The sequence below is a fragment of the Hevea brasiliensis genome, unplaced genomic scaffold (assembly GCF_030052815.1).
Source record: "Hevea brasiliensis isolate MT/VB/25A 57/8 unplaced genomic scaffold, ASM3005281v1 Scaf233, whole genome shotgun sequence".
Classification (NCBI taxonomy): Eukaryota; Viridiplantae; Streptophyta; class Magnoliopsida; order Malpighiales; family Euphorbiaceae; genus Hevea; species Hevea brasiliensis.
The window spans coordinates 102968-121568 of record NW_026614733.1 but is presented as its reverse complement, the minus strand read 5'-3'; the positions used below and the strand labels follow the sequence as shown (position 1 = coordinate 121568).

At 36.1% G+C, this 18601-nt stretch overlaps 2 protein-coding genes across 2 annotated transcripts; one reads left to right on the top strand and one right to left on the bottom strand.

The window, feature by feature from the left end:
• Nucleotides 1–629: 629 nt before the first annotated feature.
• On the top strand, nt 630–15489 carry LOC131176741 (uncharacterized). The gene is made up of 10 exons (XM_058141801.1): nt 630–685; nt 765–985; nt 1071–1115; nt 1611–1701; nt 3417–3608; nt 7064–7213; nt 7777–7902; nt 8302–8472; nt 14872–14931; nt 15025–15489. Exons 2-10 carry the CDS (start codon nt 909–911, stop codon nt 15136–15138), a joined length of 1026 nt encoding a protein of 341 aa, XP_057997784.1. The 5' UTR covers nt 630–685; nt 765–908; the 3' UTR covers nt 15139–15489.
• On the bottom strand, nt 15236–18074 carry LOC110632438 (protein trichome birefringence-like 8). The gene is made up of 4 exons (XM_021780666.2): nt 17689–18074; nt 15925–16314; nt 15685–15840; nt 15236–15572 (listed from the first exon to the last, which is right to left on the bottom strand). Exons 1-4 carry the CDS (start codon nt 18072–18074, stop codon nt 15239–15241), a joined length of 1266 nt encoding a protein of 421 aa, XP_021636358.2. The 3' UTR covers nt 15236–15238.
• Nucleotides 18075–18601: the final 527 nt, after the last annotated feature.

Sequence of the window (18601 nt, the reverse complement as noted above, 5' to 3'; positions counted from 1 at the left end):
AGATGTATTATATGTGACATACAGCACACTACCATCACCCAACCCCTCTAATGTGGGTCTAACACCATAAATAGCTAGCCTTTTTTGTTATTCTATTAATTTTAAATTGTCATACTATTATTTATTATTGTTATTTGGGCTCTCCAAGAAATAGAAAAGTTTGCTAGTAATTTAGAAACGAAATGGAAACAACTTAGCTCCAAAATTACCACTTGCTAAAGTTCATGTAAAGGCAGTATAAACGTATTAGTTGAGGCCTATACATTTCAGCACATGATCTTTAATTACACTTAGGTAAACATGCATATCAATTTTTAGAACCTAGAAAAGCTATTTATTTATAATTATTAAAACATCATTTGATAAATGAAATCCTAATCATGCTGAGGTTGCTATTAAAGTAATTTTTTTAACTGCAGGTTTTGGAGAAGGACTTGGCTATTTTTGGATTCTTTATCGCATTGGGAAGAAGTTCACAGTCCTTTCTATCTGCAAACGGATTTGATGCCATAGATGAGCCTATCGAAGGCTTCATGAGGTAGTTGACTCTTTTTTTTGTTTTTTTTTAAAATATTTTCCCATTACCAAAAAAATTGAATGGAATTAATTGCAGGTAACTTATTGGGGTAGTGTGTTGTACTATCCTCAGCTTTCATCAATAAGTTCATACCAATTGTATGTAGAGGTCAGCATGTGTAGTTATTACCATTAAACAAATCTGTCTTGTGGTTAATTTGAAATAATCACGATATGTTTTTCTATAGGTAGTCTGCGAAGAGCTGGACTGGCTTTCTTTCTATCCAGGAAATATTAGCACTCCAAAACTGGCGCATGGCCATGGAAATAAGCAACAGGATCCTCCAAATGCTGAAGCTATCCCCCATCTAGTAGATGTCTGCTCTTATTGGATGCAGAGCTTTATTAAATACAGTAAATGGTTGGAGAACCCTTCCCATGTTAAGGCAGCGAGGTTCTTGTCCAGGGGGTAATTGAACTAACATTGCATAGTTTATTGCACAAATATGAGGTGAGTCATTAATTTGAAAGATTTTTTTGTCAACATTGTTTAGGCACAACAAATTAATGGAGTGCATGGAAGAACTGGGGTTATCTCGGTAAGCTACTAAAGGAAAAATCTTAATGCTTTCTCTCTCATTCATACTCGCTTAAATCATGCACATAGAGATTAAACTTGATCTTATGGATATGGTACATATGTTTTCGGTGACAAATATTCTGAATGCACATCAAGATAACATGAAAAACTTAAAAATCGCTAAGTGTTACTATTGATTCTGTGGATGCCTGAACTAACCCACAATTGAGATTTGCTCAAATTTCATTTTAAGCTACATTTGTAGAGACATTTTCAAGCATTTAATTCATATTTTGTACATAAACGTAACAGTACTTTATTTCCCCCCTCAAACATTCATTTCATCTAATTTCATTTTTTCGCATAAGAAAATAAGGATGGCGTGTCTAAAAAACTTGTGAATTAATGTTCACATGTCACTATTAGTTCAGCTGGTGTGTGCTCATTGTCTATATAATACTTTGCTTAAAATTATCAGCTATAGCAAATTACTCTTAAAGAAAGTATGTTGCAGGAAAATGAAAGATAGCAAGAACAATTTTGCTGAGAGAACAGGATGTGCAATTTTTTCACCAATAGCCAAAGAGATGGATTCTTTTGACAAGGTTTGCTCCACACCACAACCACCCACCCCCCCGCCCCCGGCGGGCGCCCGGGGCACCTTACCCTCCTTTCTTTGAAACTAAAGTTCATTCCAAATTGTATGAGTTATCATATGTCATGTTGGAATGTCAAACATGTGGCTTTACCTCATCACTTCTTGGGTAAACAGTGAACATATTTATCATGATGGCTCTGCTTTTCTTGTTTGCTTACCTTGTCTGGTTCTCAATGTTAACATAACATTATTAATCCTCATTAATTACAAATTGATGATATAGATTTAACTAACATAACTTGAGTGAAATCCTTTGCAATTATGAAGTAAAAAAAAACCACTCTTCACAATTGGATGAACATTCTTTTGTTTAACCAACAATAATGCATTGAAGATATTTCTTTTGGGGCAAGGATGGGAAGATTAATTGGGACAGTTGATAAAGTGCACATATTAAAACAGGGGAATAATAGAGGAAAAACTATAGGTGCCTCTTTGTTTAGACAAGCTGCACTTGTATAATCTAAAATAGAAGGGCATCACATCCTAAAGGAATTGAAAGAAAAGGGGAAGTTTCAGAATCTACTATGTGCTTCTATATGCATGTATAAAATTACCTGTACTTGAGCATGTAATTGCTAATTCAATTTAAATTATTTCGAAAATTCTATGGGCGGTTAATGATTTTCTACAGGGCCAGTAATATACTGATTTTTTTGACAAATTTATTGCTACCGGTTACCGAGTGCTTAATTACTATACTATACTATTGCGGATGTTAAGATGGATGTTTGGTAACATGGTAATGGATAAGATCATGAATGACCATGCTTGCCAGAGAATGCATGTATTGGGGATAAATGAGAGAAGGTTGATTAAGATGATTTGGTCATGTCTAGCGCAGAGTATCAAATAGCCTAGTACAAAAGTTTTTTAAGTTAGTGGTGGAAGGAGAGAAAAGGGAAAGGGGGAAATCTAAAATGTCATGGAGGAAAGTAGTATCAAAAGATTTACAAATTTTGAATATTAATGTGGAATTGGTTTCAAACAAAACTAAATGGCGAAAAAAGATTCATATAGCTTATCCCAACTAGTTTGGGATTAAGGCTTATTGTTGTTGTTGTATACTGTTGGATCATAAATAAATGAGATGCACACATAGACCCAGATACTATGTCTTGGGTGACAATCCCAGGTGGGGAGCTCTCCCAACCATCATAACATCTATCAACTGAGGAAATCTGGGTGTTCAAGTGCACAAAGTTTTTTTGGATAAGAAAGAATACCTCTGCAAGTTGAATGTCAATATGTTGTCATTTCCCAAAGTTTTATTCTTATCCTTGGTGGATATCCCAATTTGTTGATGTAAGTATTGATAATTGATGCTATGAGGTGGCATCTCAACAAATAACTTTGACGAAATAGTGAATGGGACAATGACTTTGTCTGGTTGAAAATCATATCTGGATCTTTTTAATTGTTGATAGAAAAGATGTTCATTTCTTGGAGGCTGCCACACATGGGGTGTGACGAGAGAAAAGTTAGCCAACAAGTTAGAGAGACGAGGGAAATTAAGCCCTACCAATGCAATAACATTGATGAGGCTATTTACATATTTGTTTAGCTGTGGAAAGAGCATTATTCTCCCCCATTGGTCTGCTATGTATTGCATTTTGGAATTTGTTGAACGGCTGCTCACTTTGCCATGCCTTCTGGTGTCAGGCATTGGAGAGTGTTGAAGAAGCTCTGATAAGACTAGAAAAGTTACTTGAGGAGTTGCATGTATCAAGCTCTAATTCTGGAAAAGAGCAATTAAAAGCTGCTTGTTCTGATCTTGAGAAAATAAGGAAACTTAAAAAAGAGGCTGAATTTCTGGAGGCATCTTTCAGAGCAAAAGCAGCTTCTCTTCAGCAGGTATTCTTTTCATTTCATTCTAGCATTTGATCAAACATGCATGCACATGTTGATTATTGTTGGCCACACGTCCTTTGGCTCATGGCTTGCATGTACTTAAAGGGGTGGGTGTGTTTGCATGTGTCTGAATGCACGTAGATAGGTATTTGCCCCTCAAGTTGGCGTATTATATGTTTCCAAGTTATGGTTTTATCAATTTCTAAACATGGTTCTGATTGAAGCTTGCTTAATTGCTGTGTTTGGCTATTACTAACAGATTGGTTGTATCTTTTAGTAATATGGATGCAGTAAACATTCCCACTAATTTCAGTCACATCAGCTGTGGAAAATGCAAGTAGGGAAATAAAGTTTCCTTAATGTTTTTAGTGTGGTGTGGCTCTTTTTTTTTTTTTTTTTTTTTTTTTAATTATATAAAAAAAAAAGGTTCTAATGTTTATTTTAATTTTAAAATAGTACACGGTAAATCATTTTGACTACTTTTATCTGAGTATCTTTGAAAATCTGTGCTAATCATATAATGCTTCGATCTTTGTTGAGTTTTATTTAAGATTTTCTATATAGTTAATGATATCTTAGTAATAATCTTCAAGTGACATGATGAAATTAATTCGCAGTCTTATGTTATTTAGCAACAACCATACTTAAAAGGGAAAAGGAGAAAAATATTTAAGATAAGACTAGATAGGACCAACAGGTATGTGACCTATGCTGTAGGTTTGAGTTATTGTTGCCAATAGTTTGATTCTTTTTATGTTGAATAACATTTCCATCTTTTCCTTCTCTCTCTCTCTCTCTCTCTCTCTCTCTCTCTCTCTATTTTTGAGTTGCCAGTAAATCTAGAGGACTCTGGAGCTTCTTTGCACGCTTTCCGACCAAGAAGTCTGATCCTGACTTCACAGTGACAGATGGATCTGTATGCACTTCCTGTAATGTGCTTATGATATAATTGTTTATGCATCTAAGTTTCTAACTTGCCTTGATAATTTAGCCATTAAATACATTAGACAAATTCTTTACATCAAAGCATCATGGTTTGCAATACCTTAGGTGTAAGTGTTGAACAAAAACTGACACCATTGGAAGTAATTGTTATACGTGTCTACATGAGGGCACATATCTACAGCATCCTTGTCTGTTCTGAAAATTAATTAGAAATACAACTAATTTTATGGACTGGGCTAGGTTGCTCAATCAATAGTTGAATTCCTGCATGCAGCTGGTACTTGACAATGTGCTCTTACCATACTAAGACTATGTTTCAGATTTATCCGTTGAAGGATATGATATATCTAAATGGTAAATTTTGTGGGTAAATTGCATTAACCGTCCCTGAACTTAAGGGCGTGTTTCATTTCCGTCCCTAAACTTAAATTTGTTACAATAAAATCACTCAATTTTAATTTAATTTTAGAAAAGTTCTCTAACCTGCAATAGCAGGTTTTCAAGTTGAAAAAGGTAAAATTACCCTTTTGCCCCTCTCAAAAATAAAATTAGTATTTTATCTCTTTTTTCATTCTCTTTCTCTCTCACCTTTATAATCGAATTAATTAATAATTATTTACAATAAAATTATTTTATTTTATTTATTAATGCGATTGTTAATTATATATATTATTTATTAATTCTTATTATGTTTTGTGACGAGCTGACACAGCGTCAATTCACTAGAAAATATGGAGATAACGAAAAGAGGGCCTGAAATAGGAAGGGGGAGGGAGAGTGGGTTCTGTTACCTGGATGGAAAAGGGTCTAGATTCTTCTTCTTTCTTTTCTTTTGTTTTTGTCATTATAATAATATTTAAACTAATATTTTGTTAAAATATCTCAGCTAGCAACCATCAAATAAAATAATATATATTTTATTTGATGATGATGATGATAATAATAATAATATTTGTATTAATAAATAAAAGAAATTAATTTTATTGATAAATAATTATTAATTAATTTGATTATAAAAGTGAAAGGAAAAAAGAATGAAAAAAGGATAAAATGATAAATTTATTTTTGAGAGAGGCAAAGAGTAATTTTATCTTTTAATGTGCAAACCTGTTATTGCCAATTAGATGGACTTTCGAAACAAAATTAAAGTTGAGTGACTTTTGTAACAAATTAAAGTTCAGGGATGGAACGGTAGGTGCAATTTACTCAATTTTTGTTGGTCTCTTGTTTGACAACAATGTTCAATCAATAGGTTAAGATTTATGTGTGCAGTACATTGAAAACTGTGGAGTTAGAACAGGTGTCAATAACATTGTGCTTATGATATTGATGCAATTTATTCTTCAAGTTCAAAAACTTGATGGCAAAATTATTTTTCTTGTGGCAAATATAACTATTAGAATTTTTCTACGGTTATTCTACAAATTGACCTGGCTTGAAATCGTGCTTGTTTATTCAAAGTTGCTGATGATTTCTGGTTTGCTTATTGTTAAGTAATAAGTTTTATTCGTTGATAAGTAATGTGTCTAAATCCTAATAACCGATAAAATCCAAAATTGTTGCCATTTTTTCACTTGTGGCAACTTCTGTAAAAGTTATCAATAGTTGCTGTGGATTTTAATACTACTGGTCAGTTTCTCTCTTTAGGAAATTGGGTTTCTAACTTTTTTCCCTCTAGTACGTAATGATGGATAAAGGTATGACATGGTTTAGAGAGAGAAACTTTGTGGAAACTTTAATTTGCTAAAGAGAGAAAACTGACCAGTGGCTACAATTATTTCAATTGTTAAAGTTTATTGCCACTGTTGATGAGTTTTAAAGAAGTGACACCAATTGAAAAAAGCGTGTAGTGTTGGATTTCATTGTTCATTACCCAGAAATGATAGTCCATTGGATAGAATTGGATGGAAAATTATCATACTGGAGGTCCAGAACGCTTGCAAATCTTAATACCAAAAGTTTTTGGCAGTTGTTTCCTAAATAAATGGATGCAAATAATTACCTGTCGACCAGTGTTAACCTATTATTGTTGTAAAATTGCGAGGTACTTAAACCATACCAATAAAGAATACCTTTTCTATAAACTCATTCAGTTTTCAGTAGTGGATGAATTTTGATGCAACATTCCTCATCTGCCTTCTGCTGGGAAGATAGAAGCTATCAATAGTGAATAATGCAAGAATTGGGATGATGTTCTGCTATAAGTAAATTATAAGCTGTTGTTCGATGTTCCTCATGATAAAATGCTGAAGTCTTGGCTTCTATGTTAATGTAGTTGAGCGGTAAAATTAGTTGTTCTGGACAAGTGATAGAACTCACTAAATTAAGAATATGATAGCATTAATTGGTATGTGGTTGTATTCTGTTAGCCCTGGCTTTTAATGTAACTGAATGCTTTGCCTGTTTTTGATTGCATGGAATGAGTTCCAGGAGTTGAGTATATATTTTGCTGTTGGAAATTAGTGTACTTCATTGTAATGGAAGATCATGTGTCATCAGTTTGGTGAATGCAGGGAGATGATTATATTGGGCAGAACACTCTAAATGCAGGTGTTACAGACTCAGAATCAAATGACATTCTCCGTTTCGAACTCCTACGAAATGAGCTTATTGAACTAGAAAAACGGGTTCAAAGAAGCACTGATCAATCTGAAAATGAGGAGGTGCATCTTATGCTTTTGACCACCTTCTATGTGACATTGTTATAGCAGTTTTCTCTTGCATATAAGAAATTTCACAGCACATTGAATAATTTCGATGAACAGGAGTATTCTGTTTGCATAATATTGTTAACAAATTTGGAGCATTGTTAATTAGCCTTGTGTTTGTGATGCTCTAGTCAGGCTACTGGAAAACTGTTGCCCTTTTTATGTTTCTTGTTTTCTCATTTGTGACATTTCTTTTTTTTTTTTTTCCCCTTCACTAAATTCTTCTCTTTACCAAAAAGAAAACAAAGTAATAAATAAATGAAAGACCAGTTGCTTTTTCTAGTTTTATAGAAGCCATAATCAAGATACTTTATTCGGATAACTGTCAACTACTTGTCACCTGACCTTATCATAATCTGGACCTTGAGCCTAATTTCTTAAGAAATTTTGTCAAACTTTAGATGGATCCCCTTTAAAATATAACAAATCTTTAATTCAAGCCTGGTAGATGATCAGCTTTTTATCCTTGAGGTTGCTCTGGCAACATTTCTAATTGGTTAGAAGTGTGTCTTCTTCAGGAAACTAAAGAGACTGATGACACTGCTAATTACCTTGGTGATGCTGGAAGTGCTCAATTGGTCCAAGTTCAAAAGAAAGAAAATATCATAGCAAAATCATTGGACAAGTTAAAGAAAACTAGCACGGTATGATGAGTACTTTCCATTTGTAGATAATTAGTTAAGTATTATAACTCTGCCTTCAAGCAGTTCATCTGTTCTTTATGCATTTTATTACTTTCTGAGACTGCTAGAATCTAGTTGACTCAATGATGATCGACATGGTCATTCAGCTGGTTAATTTTAAGGCTGGATGAATAAACAAATTCATATTTTCAAGTTTAAATGCATGGCACCTCAGAAGGGTAAAACTTATAAAAACTTTGAGGCCTTTCCCTTTAAATCTTATAGTTCCAGTACTTTAAGGTCCAATGCAAAATCATTTTTAGGCTTAATTTATTCTTCATGCTTCCATGTTGTGTCATCTTGAATGCCATGTAGTTTGTTAATATAATGAGAATCAATGAACTTGAATAAAATGCGCAGGATGTCTTGCAAGGAACTCAGCTTCTAGCTATTGATGTTACTGCTGCAATAGAGTTGCTTAGGAGGGTCTTGATTGGAGATGAGTTAACAGAAAAAGAAAAAAAGGCTCTCCAGAGAACACTGACTGATTTGGCTTCAGTTGTTCCTATTGGTGTTCTAATGCTTCTACCTGTAAGTCCAGACATAGCATTTCATCATCAATGTATGATGTATCACTGTAGTTATCATGATATGTATGTTTACATTAAATCCACGCAGCTGCTTTGCTTCACAACTTCTCATTTCAAGGTTGACATGGTTTACCAATTACAATTAAAATAAAAAGGACCATGGTTTTTTCCCATATTTTCTGGATTATCTTTGGTAAGTCAGTTGGCTGTAGGAAGAAGTGGGTCATGAAGAAATTCATGAATCCAGAAACTGCGATGCTTTCTTATGCTATTTAATTTCCACTGTAATGGATCTATTCTCTATTTACAAACAGGGAAACAAAAACGGCAGTGATAAGCCAATACGTCGGTCAACAAGAGTCATTGTGAAGAATAGGAAGTTCTTGAACTAATAATACTGCTGTTTATTTTTCTGCTGCAATTATTCTATTCTTAGTGTGTAAATTGCTTAGTCAATTTCAGTTAGAGTGCTTAGTCAATTTCAGTTAGAGTCAAAGCAAATAAATCTCGTTGCTGCCGATTATGGGCCATGAGAATAGGCAAAGTTGTTGCTTTTCATTCTTATTTAAGAACATGTAAATTGCAGCAGTAGGACATGAATAAAAATACAAACTTCCTATTTCTTTATCAAATCTCTTGGCTTCTGATTGGGACCTAACATTGGTATCAGAGCCGTGTTATCTATCTTTTTCTTTTCTATTTCTTTTCGATTCCTATGGCAACCAATAAGGAACGAATTGAAAACTTGGAAGCTGCTGTCGGGCAACTTCAAGATTCCATTAGCAACATGGATCAAGGGATTAACGAAAAACTGCATCAGATTGAAAAAGCCATCTCGAAGTTTTCTGAGATGACTCTTTCTACTAAAGAAGGAACCAGCAGCGTTGGTGACGATAGCCAGAGTCGTTCTAACAAGGAGGAATCGAAAGAGGGAGGACAGCCTATCTTCGCTTCCAAACTCGCTAAAATTGAATTCCCTAAATTTTCAGGCGATGATCCAACAGAATGGATGGCTAAAGTGGAACAGTTTTTCGACTATCAGAAAACGATTCCTACTGAAAAGGTGTATTTAGCCTCTTATCATCTCCAAGGAGAAGCTAATCAATGGTGGAGGTGGATGCAACGTACGTATAAAGAAGATAACTATGAAATTACCTGGGAGCACTTTGTCTAATAATTATGGTCCCTTTTTGTACCATCTGAATGCGAGGATTTCGACGAGTCTCTCTCTAAAATACAACAACCGGGCCCTTGAGAGAATACCAATGGAATTTGAATGCTTGGGTAATAAGGTGAAAGGATGGACGCAGAAGCCCTAGTGGGAACATTTATGGGACCTCAAAACAGATTTGGATGGTATCGTAATGTTCAAGCCTAAGACGCTCAAGGAAGCAATTGATTACGCGAATGAGGATAAGCGCTGTCGCGACAACTAAAAGGCAACTCGCCCAACTTATAAGTTGATCTCTTCTTCTCAAGATAACAGCAAAACGACGACACCAGTAAAGAGGCTAACTTTGGAAGAGATGCAGAAAAGGGTGATGGTTTATGCTTTAATCGCGATGAAAAGTTTGTGCCAGGCACGTGTGTTCTAAACCTCAACCGCTTCTACTCGACGGTGGATGTAATTTTGATGATGACGAGGAAGATGATGCCGCAGAGCCGGAGATTTCTTTGCATGCCCTTATAGGATGGTCTTCGGCTGGTACCATGAGAGTTGCTATCCAAATCAATTCCATCGAACTAATTGCTCTTATTGACAGCAGCTCAACTCACAATTTCATCAATGAGAAAATTGCTAAGATACTCAAACTTCCAGAAAGTCACCAAGCCTTTCAATGTCAAAGTGGCCGATGGAACTCCATTAATCTGCGATAAGAAATTGAATATTCCTTCTCGCTTCAAGGTATACCCTTTGTGGCTACTTTCTTTTCTCTTAGATAATGGGTTTAGATGTTGTTTTGGGAGTACAGGTTGCAGGGAATATTGGAGGCTTGTAATCGGAAGGATTTGACGATGGATTTCAAATGGGAAGGCCAGCAGAGACACTTACAGGGACTTTGGAGTAAGCCGATTGAACCTCTCTCCCTGAAAGCCATGTCCAAGGAATTGAGGCAACAAGGTTCAGTTTTTGCTATCTGTATGGAATCCTCTTCCACCATTTTGCGAAGGATTACATCCAGACATGCGAGTTGTTAACTCAATATTCGATATCCTTAAACCAGTCGATTGCCACCAGAGAGAGCAATCTCCCATCACATCAATCTCAAAGAGGAACCAATCATTAATGTAAGACCTTACAGTATGCTCACTTTCAAAAGGAGGAAATTGAGAAGCAAGTTCAGGATATGCTGAAATTGGGCCTAATTCGGTTAGTACAAGTCCTTTTTCTTCTCTGCTTTGCTAGTCAAGAAAAAGGACGGCTCGAGATTCAATTGCACTACAGTGCTCTTAATGAAGTTACAATTGGGATCGATTTGATTCCTACGGTGGAAAGATATGCTTGACGAACTCTATGGATCCGCTTATTTTACTAAACTTGATTTCATTGCGGATTCCACCAAGTTCGAGTTCATCCAATGATATACATAAGACGGCTTTCCGGACTCATAAAGGTCACTATGAGTATCCGTAATGCCCTTTGGCCTGTAACGCTCCATCAACATTCCAAGCTCTAATGAACACAGTTTTCCGACCCTACTTGAGAAAATTTGTGCTTGTTTTCTTTGACGATGTCCTTATATATAGCCCGTCTTGGGAATCACATATGGAGCATGTGCGGCTGGCTTTTGAGTTAATTGAAAGCAGATTCTTTATTAAACTAAGCAAATGTGCTTTTGGCCACAAATTGAATACTTGGGGCATATTGTATCTCGTGAGGGTGTGCGGTGGATCAATCCAAGGTCAAGGCAATTCTTGAATGGCCTAAACCATCTACTATAACTGAGTTGCGTGGTTTTTTGGGCCTTACAGGTTATTACAGAAAATTTGTGCGTGACTATGGAGTTCTAGCTCAACCATTGACGAACTTATTGAAGAAAGGAAACTTCTTCGAGCCTGCAAAGCCGATGCATCCTTCGACCTTGAAGCAAGCTTTGACTACTCCAACACAAGCCATGCCCAAATTTGATGAAACCTTTGAAATCACAACCGATGCCTCTAATACAGGAATTGTAGATGTATTAACTCAGAAGGATCGCCCAATCTCATTCATTATCAGAGCCTTGGTGATCTCTAAACAAACTCGTCCACTTATGCTAAGGAAATGGCTATATTACAAGCGATTCGTACTTGGCGTCCCTTATCTTACTGGTCACAAATTTTTTATTCACATGCACCAACGGCTCAAATATATGGTGGAGCGGGTTATCACCCGAGCAATGCAATTGGGTTTCAAGCTTTGGGGTATGATTATGAAATTGTATACAAACCGGGCAAAGAAAACAAAAGCAGCGCCTTATCGAAGTCCCAGTCTCAATGCACTTTTCATGCCTCATGCCTCTCTTTGGGATGGACTTAAATCCCTTGCTTCTACTGATCCGTATATGATTGATCTTGATAAAAAGGCAACTGCAAAACCGGGGCAGCCATACTCTTGGAAATCTGGATTGTCGTTTACAAAAATCGCGTGGTAATTCCTCCAACCGACTTGCCTATTCAGCTCTTGCAGAATTCCATGACTCTCCTATCGGTGGACATTACGGTGTCTTACGCACTTTTAAGAGGATCGCCAAAGAATTCTATTGGCCCTCTATGCGAACACAAATCGAATTATATTGCAACTTTGCAATCGTCTCATTTGAAGAATAAGGCAAATAACTCGCCCCCAGCTAGTCTTCTTCAACCATTGCCGATTCCACATCAAGTCCGGGATGATATTGCAATGGACTTTATAGATGGTCTTCCTTCCTCTGGTGGAAAAGATTCAATTCTGGTTGTCAGTGATCGCCTGAGCAAATATGCCCACTTCTTGGCGTTATCACATCCGTACTCTGCTAAAGTGATAGCTGAAAAATTTGTGGATGGGATTGTGAAATATCATGGCATGCCGAGATCGATTATTAGTGACCGCGATCCTATTTTCATGAGCCATTTTTGGCGGGAGTTCTTCAAGCTGTCCGAAACTAAATTGAATATGAGCTCATCATATCACCCTCAAACTGACGGGCAATCTGAGGTCACTAACCGCTGTTTGGAGCAATACCTGTGTTGTTTTACAAGTCAACAACCACGCAAATGGAGCAATTTTTGTCTTGGGCAGAGTATTGGTACAATACCTCTTTTCACATCTCTATTGGAATGACTCCCTTTTTCGCCTTGTATGGCAGGGATCCTCCGATGATTCCCCGTTATGAGTTGGGCCACTCATTAGTACAAGAGGTTGATCAGACATTGGCAGCGAGGGATGCGATTTTACAAGACTTGAAAACCCATCTTTCACGAGCTACGCATCGATGAAGCAATCAGATAAGAAGCGCAGAGATGTTTCATTCTCTCTGGTGATTTGGTTTATCTTAAGCTACAACCTTATCGCAAGAAATTGTCTCCAAACGAGCTTTAAATTAGCCAATCGCTTTTATGGGCCATTTCCTATCATTGAAAAAATTGGAAATTTGGCTTATAAATTGCAATTGCCTGCTGCTTCTAAAATCCATCCGGTTTTTCATGTTTCCCTTCTCAAAAAGCATGTCAGCGATGCTGCTCCTACTTCTCATGACTTAACACAGCTTACAGATGATGGATATGCTGTTTTGAAACCTGAAGAAATATTGGATGCTCGTTGGACTAAGACTGGCAGTCGCTTCTTGGAGGAAATTCTAGTTCGATGGAAGAATTTACCACATGAAGATGCCACGGGAACGCTTCTGCAGACTTGCAAACGCGGTTTCCGCATCTGAACCTTGAGGACAAGGTTCCATCTGATGGGGGAGGTAATGATAAGCCAATACGTCGGTCAACAAGAGTCATTGTGAAGAATAGGAAGTTCTTGAACTAATAATACTGTTGTTTATTTTTCTGCTGCAATTATTCTATTCTTAGTGTGTAAATTGCTTAGTCAATTTCAGTTAGAGTGCTTAGTCAATTTCAGTTAGAATCAAAGCAAATAAATCTAGTTGCTGCGATTATGGGCCATGAGAATAGGCAAAGTTGTTGCTTTTCATTCTTATTTAAGAACATGTAAATTGCAGCAGTCGGACATGAATAAAAATACAAACTTCCTATTTCTTTATCAAATCTCTTGGCTTCTGATTGGGACCTAACAGGTAGATATCAAAATGCTAATTTTCTCAAATTCTCATTTTTTTCTTATCTATGCCTCTGCTGTCTTCCTGTGTGTGCACACATATGAAGCACCGACACACTTCTAAGGAGGGCATGCATTATGAAATGTTGAACACATGCCTAACAACCCTGCAACACGTCAGACAGTTAGGCACGTGTCTGACACTTTTTTCTGTGTCAGATGAACAGACATAGTGTCAACTTTAAAATATGTTTATGGTGCATTTTGGTAACCTAAAAAAATTGCTCCACTAAAATTAAAACAGATTAAACATTTCATTGTGAATTAGAGAGCAATAAACTTGTTGATGGATGGTTTTAGTTTTGGCATTAGTGTTAAATGTTTCCTTACATGTTATGTTGGGCTTTCTTTCTTTTTTTGTGAGGATAGACATTTTATTTATTTATTTTTGTTATGGGTATACTTTTCATTGTTCTTTTTGTCTACTGCTGGCTGGAAAAAGACACAAACCATTTGTATTGACATTTTTAAAGGGGATGGGATGTTACGATCCCATTGCAAGATAATTTGTGTTCCACATTGAAAGTATGGGATTTCAACGTGGTGTATATATGGAGTTGGCTCTCCAACCTCTGGCTAGCTTTTGGGATGTGGTTCTCCTAAGTTTGTATCAATGGTATCAGAGCCGTCCACTATGACTCCCAGTTGCAATCGTGCGGCGCAGGTAGTGATGCCGGAATAAGTGTTCGCCTAGGGCTAGATTAAACTAGCACAAAGCCAGCCTGTGTGGGCGCCAGGGCTGCGGAGTGTGGTGGAATGTTACGATCCCATTGCAAGAAAACTTGTATCCCTCCTCAACCTCAATAGCTAGCTTTTGGGGTATGGTTCTCCTAAGTTCGTATCAATAGCTAGCTTTTTGGAGTTGCCAAGGTTATCACTAACCTCCTGCACTATAAGGCAGGCATTTGGCCACTGGGCTTCTTCCATTGTAATGCAACTTACTATTGTGAAGGGAAATTAAATGGATTAGATGAAGATCATCCAAATGGTTTCACTTATGCATTCATAAAATCTTAAAAACATATTTCAGTGCTTCATCGTATAGTTATGATTTACATCTTCTAGTGGATTGAAAGGATAATTTATCTCCTGCAGGTTACTGCTGTTGGGCATGCAGCTATGTTGGCAGCTATTCAGCGATATGTGCCAGCTTTGGTCTGTGGTTTCTGACAATAATAACTTCCATTTAAATTATTGTGTGAATGTCAAATCTCTTACTAGGGAGGCAAATCTTATACTGTTTGGCAGATCCCTTCCACTTATGGACCAGAAAGGTTGGAGCTCTTGCGGCAGCTTGAGAAAGTGAAGGAAATGGAAGTCAGTGAAGCTGATGCAAACGAGAATGAAAAGGAATTATCCTAGTTAGATGCAGCCCAGATTATATACTGCCCTGACAATATAACAGAACTTGCAAGGCAAGCGACCAAGAAATTGTTCATTCTTCTTTTTTGGCCAGGTAATATCACTTGGTTTTGAATCCCATTGACCGTAAATGAGCATATAGAATTTCATTCCATACATCTGGTACTCCGGGCAAGCACCAGTGGCTGCAGTCTTGTGGAGCAGGAACTGGAGTGCCTGGCTCGCGGTGGACTGAAGGGTGTCCATCAAACCTGAACTGTGTCAGATATGTGATGTTTAAATACTGAACTTTGCTATTTCTGTATTCCAACTCCATTTGTTTGATCATATCGGAAATCAATTGATTATTAACAGGCTCAGGCTCTAGATTAGTGTAGTTTGTCTCAGGTTGCATGTCCACATCACATCGACCCCCGGTATTCCATGTTCCATTCCTGCAATTTCACTCATTAAAATTTTGAAGGACGATCTATGGTCTTAAACTGTGAATTGATACACGTGCCCCAACCTCTCTCTTCCTTTTTCCTGTAAGTTGAGAATACTTACCTGTAATGTACTGGAGAGAAGCTGCGAAAGAAAATGTAACTCTCGCGATCTAAATTCTGTAATGCCCATGACTTCCATGTTTGTAGAGATCTTTGAAATGCTTCCATCACACTCATCGACGTATTCACTTTTCCTCCATCCTCAAAATAGCAGCCCCTGAGCACATAACAAAAGAAGCCCAATTAGTTAATCAACCAAAAAAAAAAAAAAAGGTTAATTAGGAGGAACAGAGGATCATACATCTTGACAGTTTTATCTTCATTCCACCAATGGCCTCCACTGAAAACCAAAATATCTGCTCCGACCCACTTTCTGGAGAACCAATGCATTCGGTCGACCTTAATGGTCATTTTGACTTCAGTAGAAGAATTAAGTGTAGGCCGACCGACGACCACAAGAAAGGGTACTCTGTAGTATTCAACTGTGAGATTGTATTCACTGAAACGCATAGAGAGGAAGCCCTTGTGTTTAGTTATGGGTTTTCCATGTTCTTCATATATGGTTGACTTGTTATGAACTCCTTGGCCTAACATGCATAGGAAGGACTCCCATTGGTTTCTTGCAATGGAGTCTCCAGCAAACACTATTCTTCCATTCCTGCTCCTCTCTAGAAGGTCACTCGCATTAAATCTGTGTACAAAGGTACAATGAAACCAATCATCCTATTAAAAATTATCTAACTGTATATAAATAAATCATCGAATTTGTAGATTGGTGCTGGTGATGCATGGCAAAATTGCTTGCTTTAGTATAAAAGTTTTAGGCAAAATTAGAGCCTCACTTGCATTACTAATAATTACTATAATGAGAACCTTAATATTAGCCTGTAATTTTGAATAGGGGAATTGGGATTTAAACCTGAATTTGCTAAGTCAATAATGTCTTCGGCCATTAGATCAAACTGGCTAGGTAATATTAGCCCTGTAATTAGTGTGGCATAAAAAGGAGAAAAATGAAAATGATGCATCAATTATGGTGAAAGCAATAACAATGCAGATTGTCATTTGCACTTCCTATGAAAGGAACAAATTGCATGAGTAAGCAAAGGAGCTCTACAGTACGTCCTTCTATCAGGTGACGGATGTTTACATCCTTGGATCTAAGAGTGGCCAATGATGTGTATGATATTCACAATTTGACTCTTTTAAATTTTTTTTAATTGCTTAAATGAAAATTTAAAAATATAGACTATTAATTTTTTAATTTAATCAGATTAATAAAAAAATAATTTTAAAATTATTAAAATATTAATCTATTAATTTTTTTAATTGGATTAATAAAAAATATCAATTAATAAAAATTATAACATTTAGATATAGAGAGGCAATGATGTAACATTTAAATCATATTAAGTGGTGTACTTACTATTTGAATATCTTTATAATTTTTTTTATTATTTAAAAGAAAATTCTGAAAATATAAGTCATTAATTTTTTTTATTTAATTTGATCAATAAAAAATAATCTTTTAAATTATGAGAATATAAACTTATTTTTTTTTAATTAAGCCAATAAAAATAATTAACATTTTAAACTTTGCTAAAAAAATTTTGGAGATTAAATGTATGTCCATATCTAAACTCTTCCAAATTAAAAACTAGAATTTTTAGGAGAAGTGGCTCCTTCCAGCCTTTGGATCCGTTACTTTTTCATATTTATAGAATTCATCAACCGATTTATTTAAAAAAACAGGTAATTTGAATAAAAAAGAAAAAAAAATTGTAAGGATGAAGACAATTTTAATTATAATTTATCCTATCTTGGTTGTTAACTTAATTGTTTTGGAAGGAGATTAATTATGATTCAGTTAAAATTTTAACCCTTTCCTAATGAACTTATGTACCTAATCAATCTCTAATTCTCTATCTACTCCATTGCAATTCTCCTAAAATCTCATACACTAATGAGCACTCAAACCAACGAGACACAACCATGCAAAATCATGCAACGATAGCTGCCTATCCCAAAACCCTGCATGAGAAGTGAAGCTTCCCTATACACATACCTTGGTATTTCACATCCCTTTGGCTGCCATCGCCAGTTGAGATACTCTACGTCTTTCCTTCCACATTGACGGCATCGAAAGCCAGGATCGAGGAACGGGCAGGTTTCATCATATGATTGAATCTTGTAATAACTTTCATCCCGTACCCATCTTCCATAAGAGTAATTACAAGATCCTTGTGATGATTTTTTATTGTTTAGTAGGATTTGTGACAAGAAACCAAAACGAGAAAGTTGGTGGGGCTCGAAAGGGGGTAGAAGATCGAAGACAAGGACCGATAAGATTAGGAAGATGAGAAAAGATATTGCATACAAGAGTTGTCTCTTGATTACAATTGGGAGAGAAAAACGGTGGTGCTTTTGGGCCGTGGATTGATGATGATCCATAAGAAGGAAGGAAGAAGGTCTTTTAGTTTGAAGGGGTCATGGAGGAGGAGAGAATGGGGGAGAGGGAAAGCCAGAAAATGAGAAGTGTTGTGGCTGAAATTTGTCCCGAGGCTGAAAGGAGTAAGGTGTATTGCGTTTGCTAAATATAGGCGCTGATGTGCTGACTTTTGCCATCAAATTAATTTCAAAGGGTTAAAATTCTATTTTTAGTTACATTTCATTTCCTGTCATAACAAACCAATTGATATCCTTAATAAACAAAAGAAAAAGATAAAGGTGTATTTATCTAGAGCTCAAGCTCATATGAGGATAAACTTATAAACCTTTAGATTAAATTTTTATATTTAAATTCAATGCAAATATTTAATGGTTATTAAGTTCTTTCTCACATGAGCTCGAACTTATGTTATATGTAACCAAAAGCTCATTACTATGTTATTGCAATAAATATCCTAAAAATGCACATTCCATTATTCATGTACATCTATCTAATGGAATGTGTGTATATATACACACTTGTAAATAGA

Coding starts and splice junctions, on each gene's coding strand:
- LOC110632438 (XM_021780666.2), bottom strand. CDS start 18,074: ATGGATCATCATCAATCCACGGCCCAAAAGCACCACCGTTTTTCTCTC. Junction 16,315..17,688: donor AAGGGATGTGAAATACCAAG/GTATGTGTATAG, acceptor CTTTGTACACAG/ATTTAATGCGAGTGACCTTC. Junction 15,573..15,684: donor TTCTCTCCAGTACATTACAG/GTAAGTATTCTC, acceptor GTGAAATTGCAG/GAATGGAACATGGAATACCG.
- LOC131176741 (XM_058141801.1), top strand. CDS start 909: ATGCAGAGCTTTATTAAATACAGTAAATGGTTGGAGAACCCTTCCCAT. Junction 3,609..7,063: donor AAGCAGCTTCTCTTCAGCAG/GTATTCTTTTCA, acceptor TGGTGAATGCAG/GGAGATGATTATATTGGGCA. Junction 7,903..8,301: donor AGTTAAAGAAAACTAGCACG/GTATGATGAGTA, acceptor TAAAATGCGCAG/GATGTCTTGCAAGGAACTCA.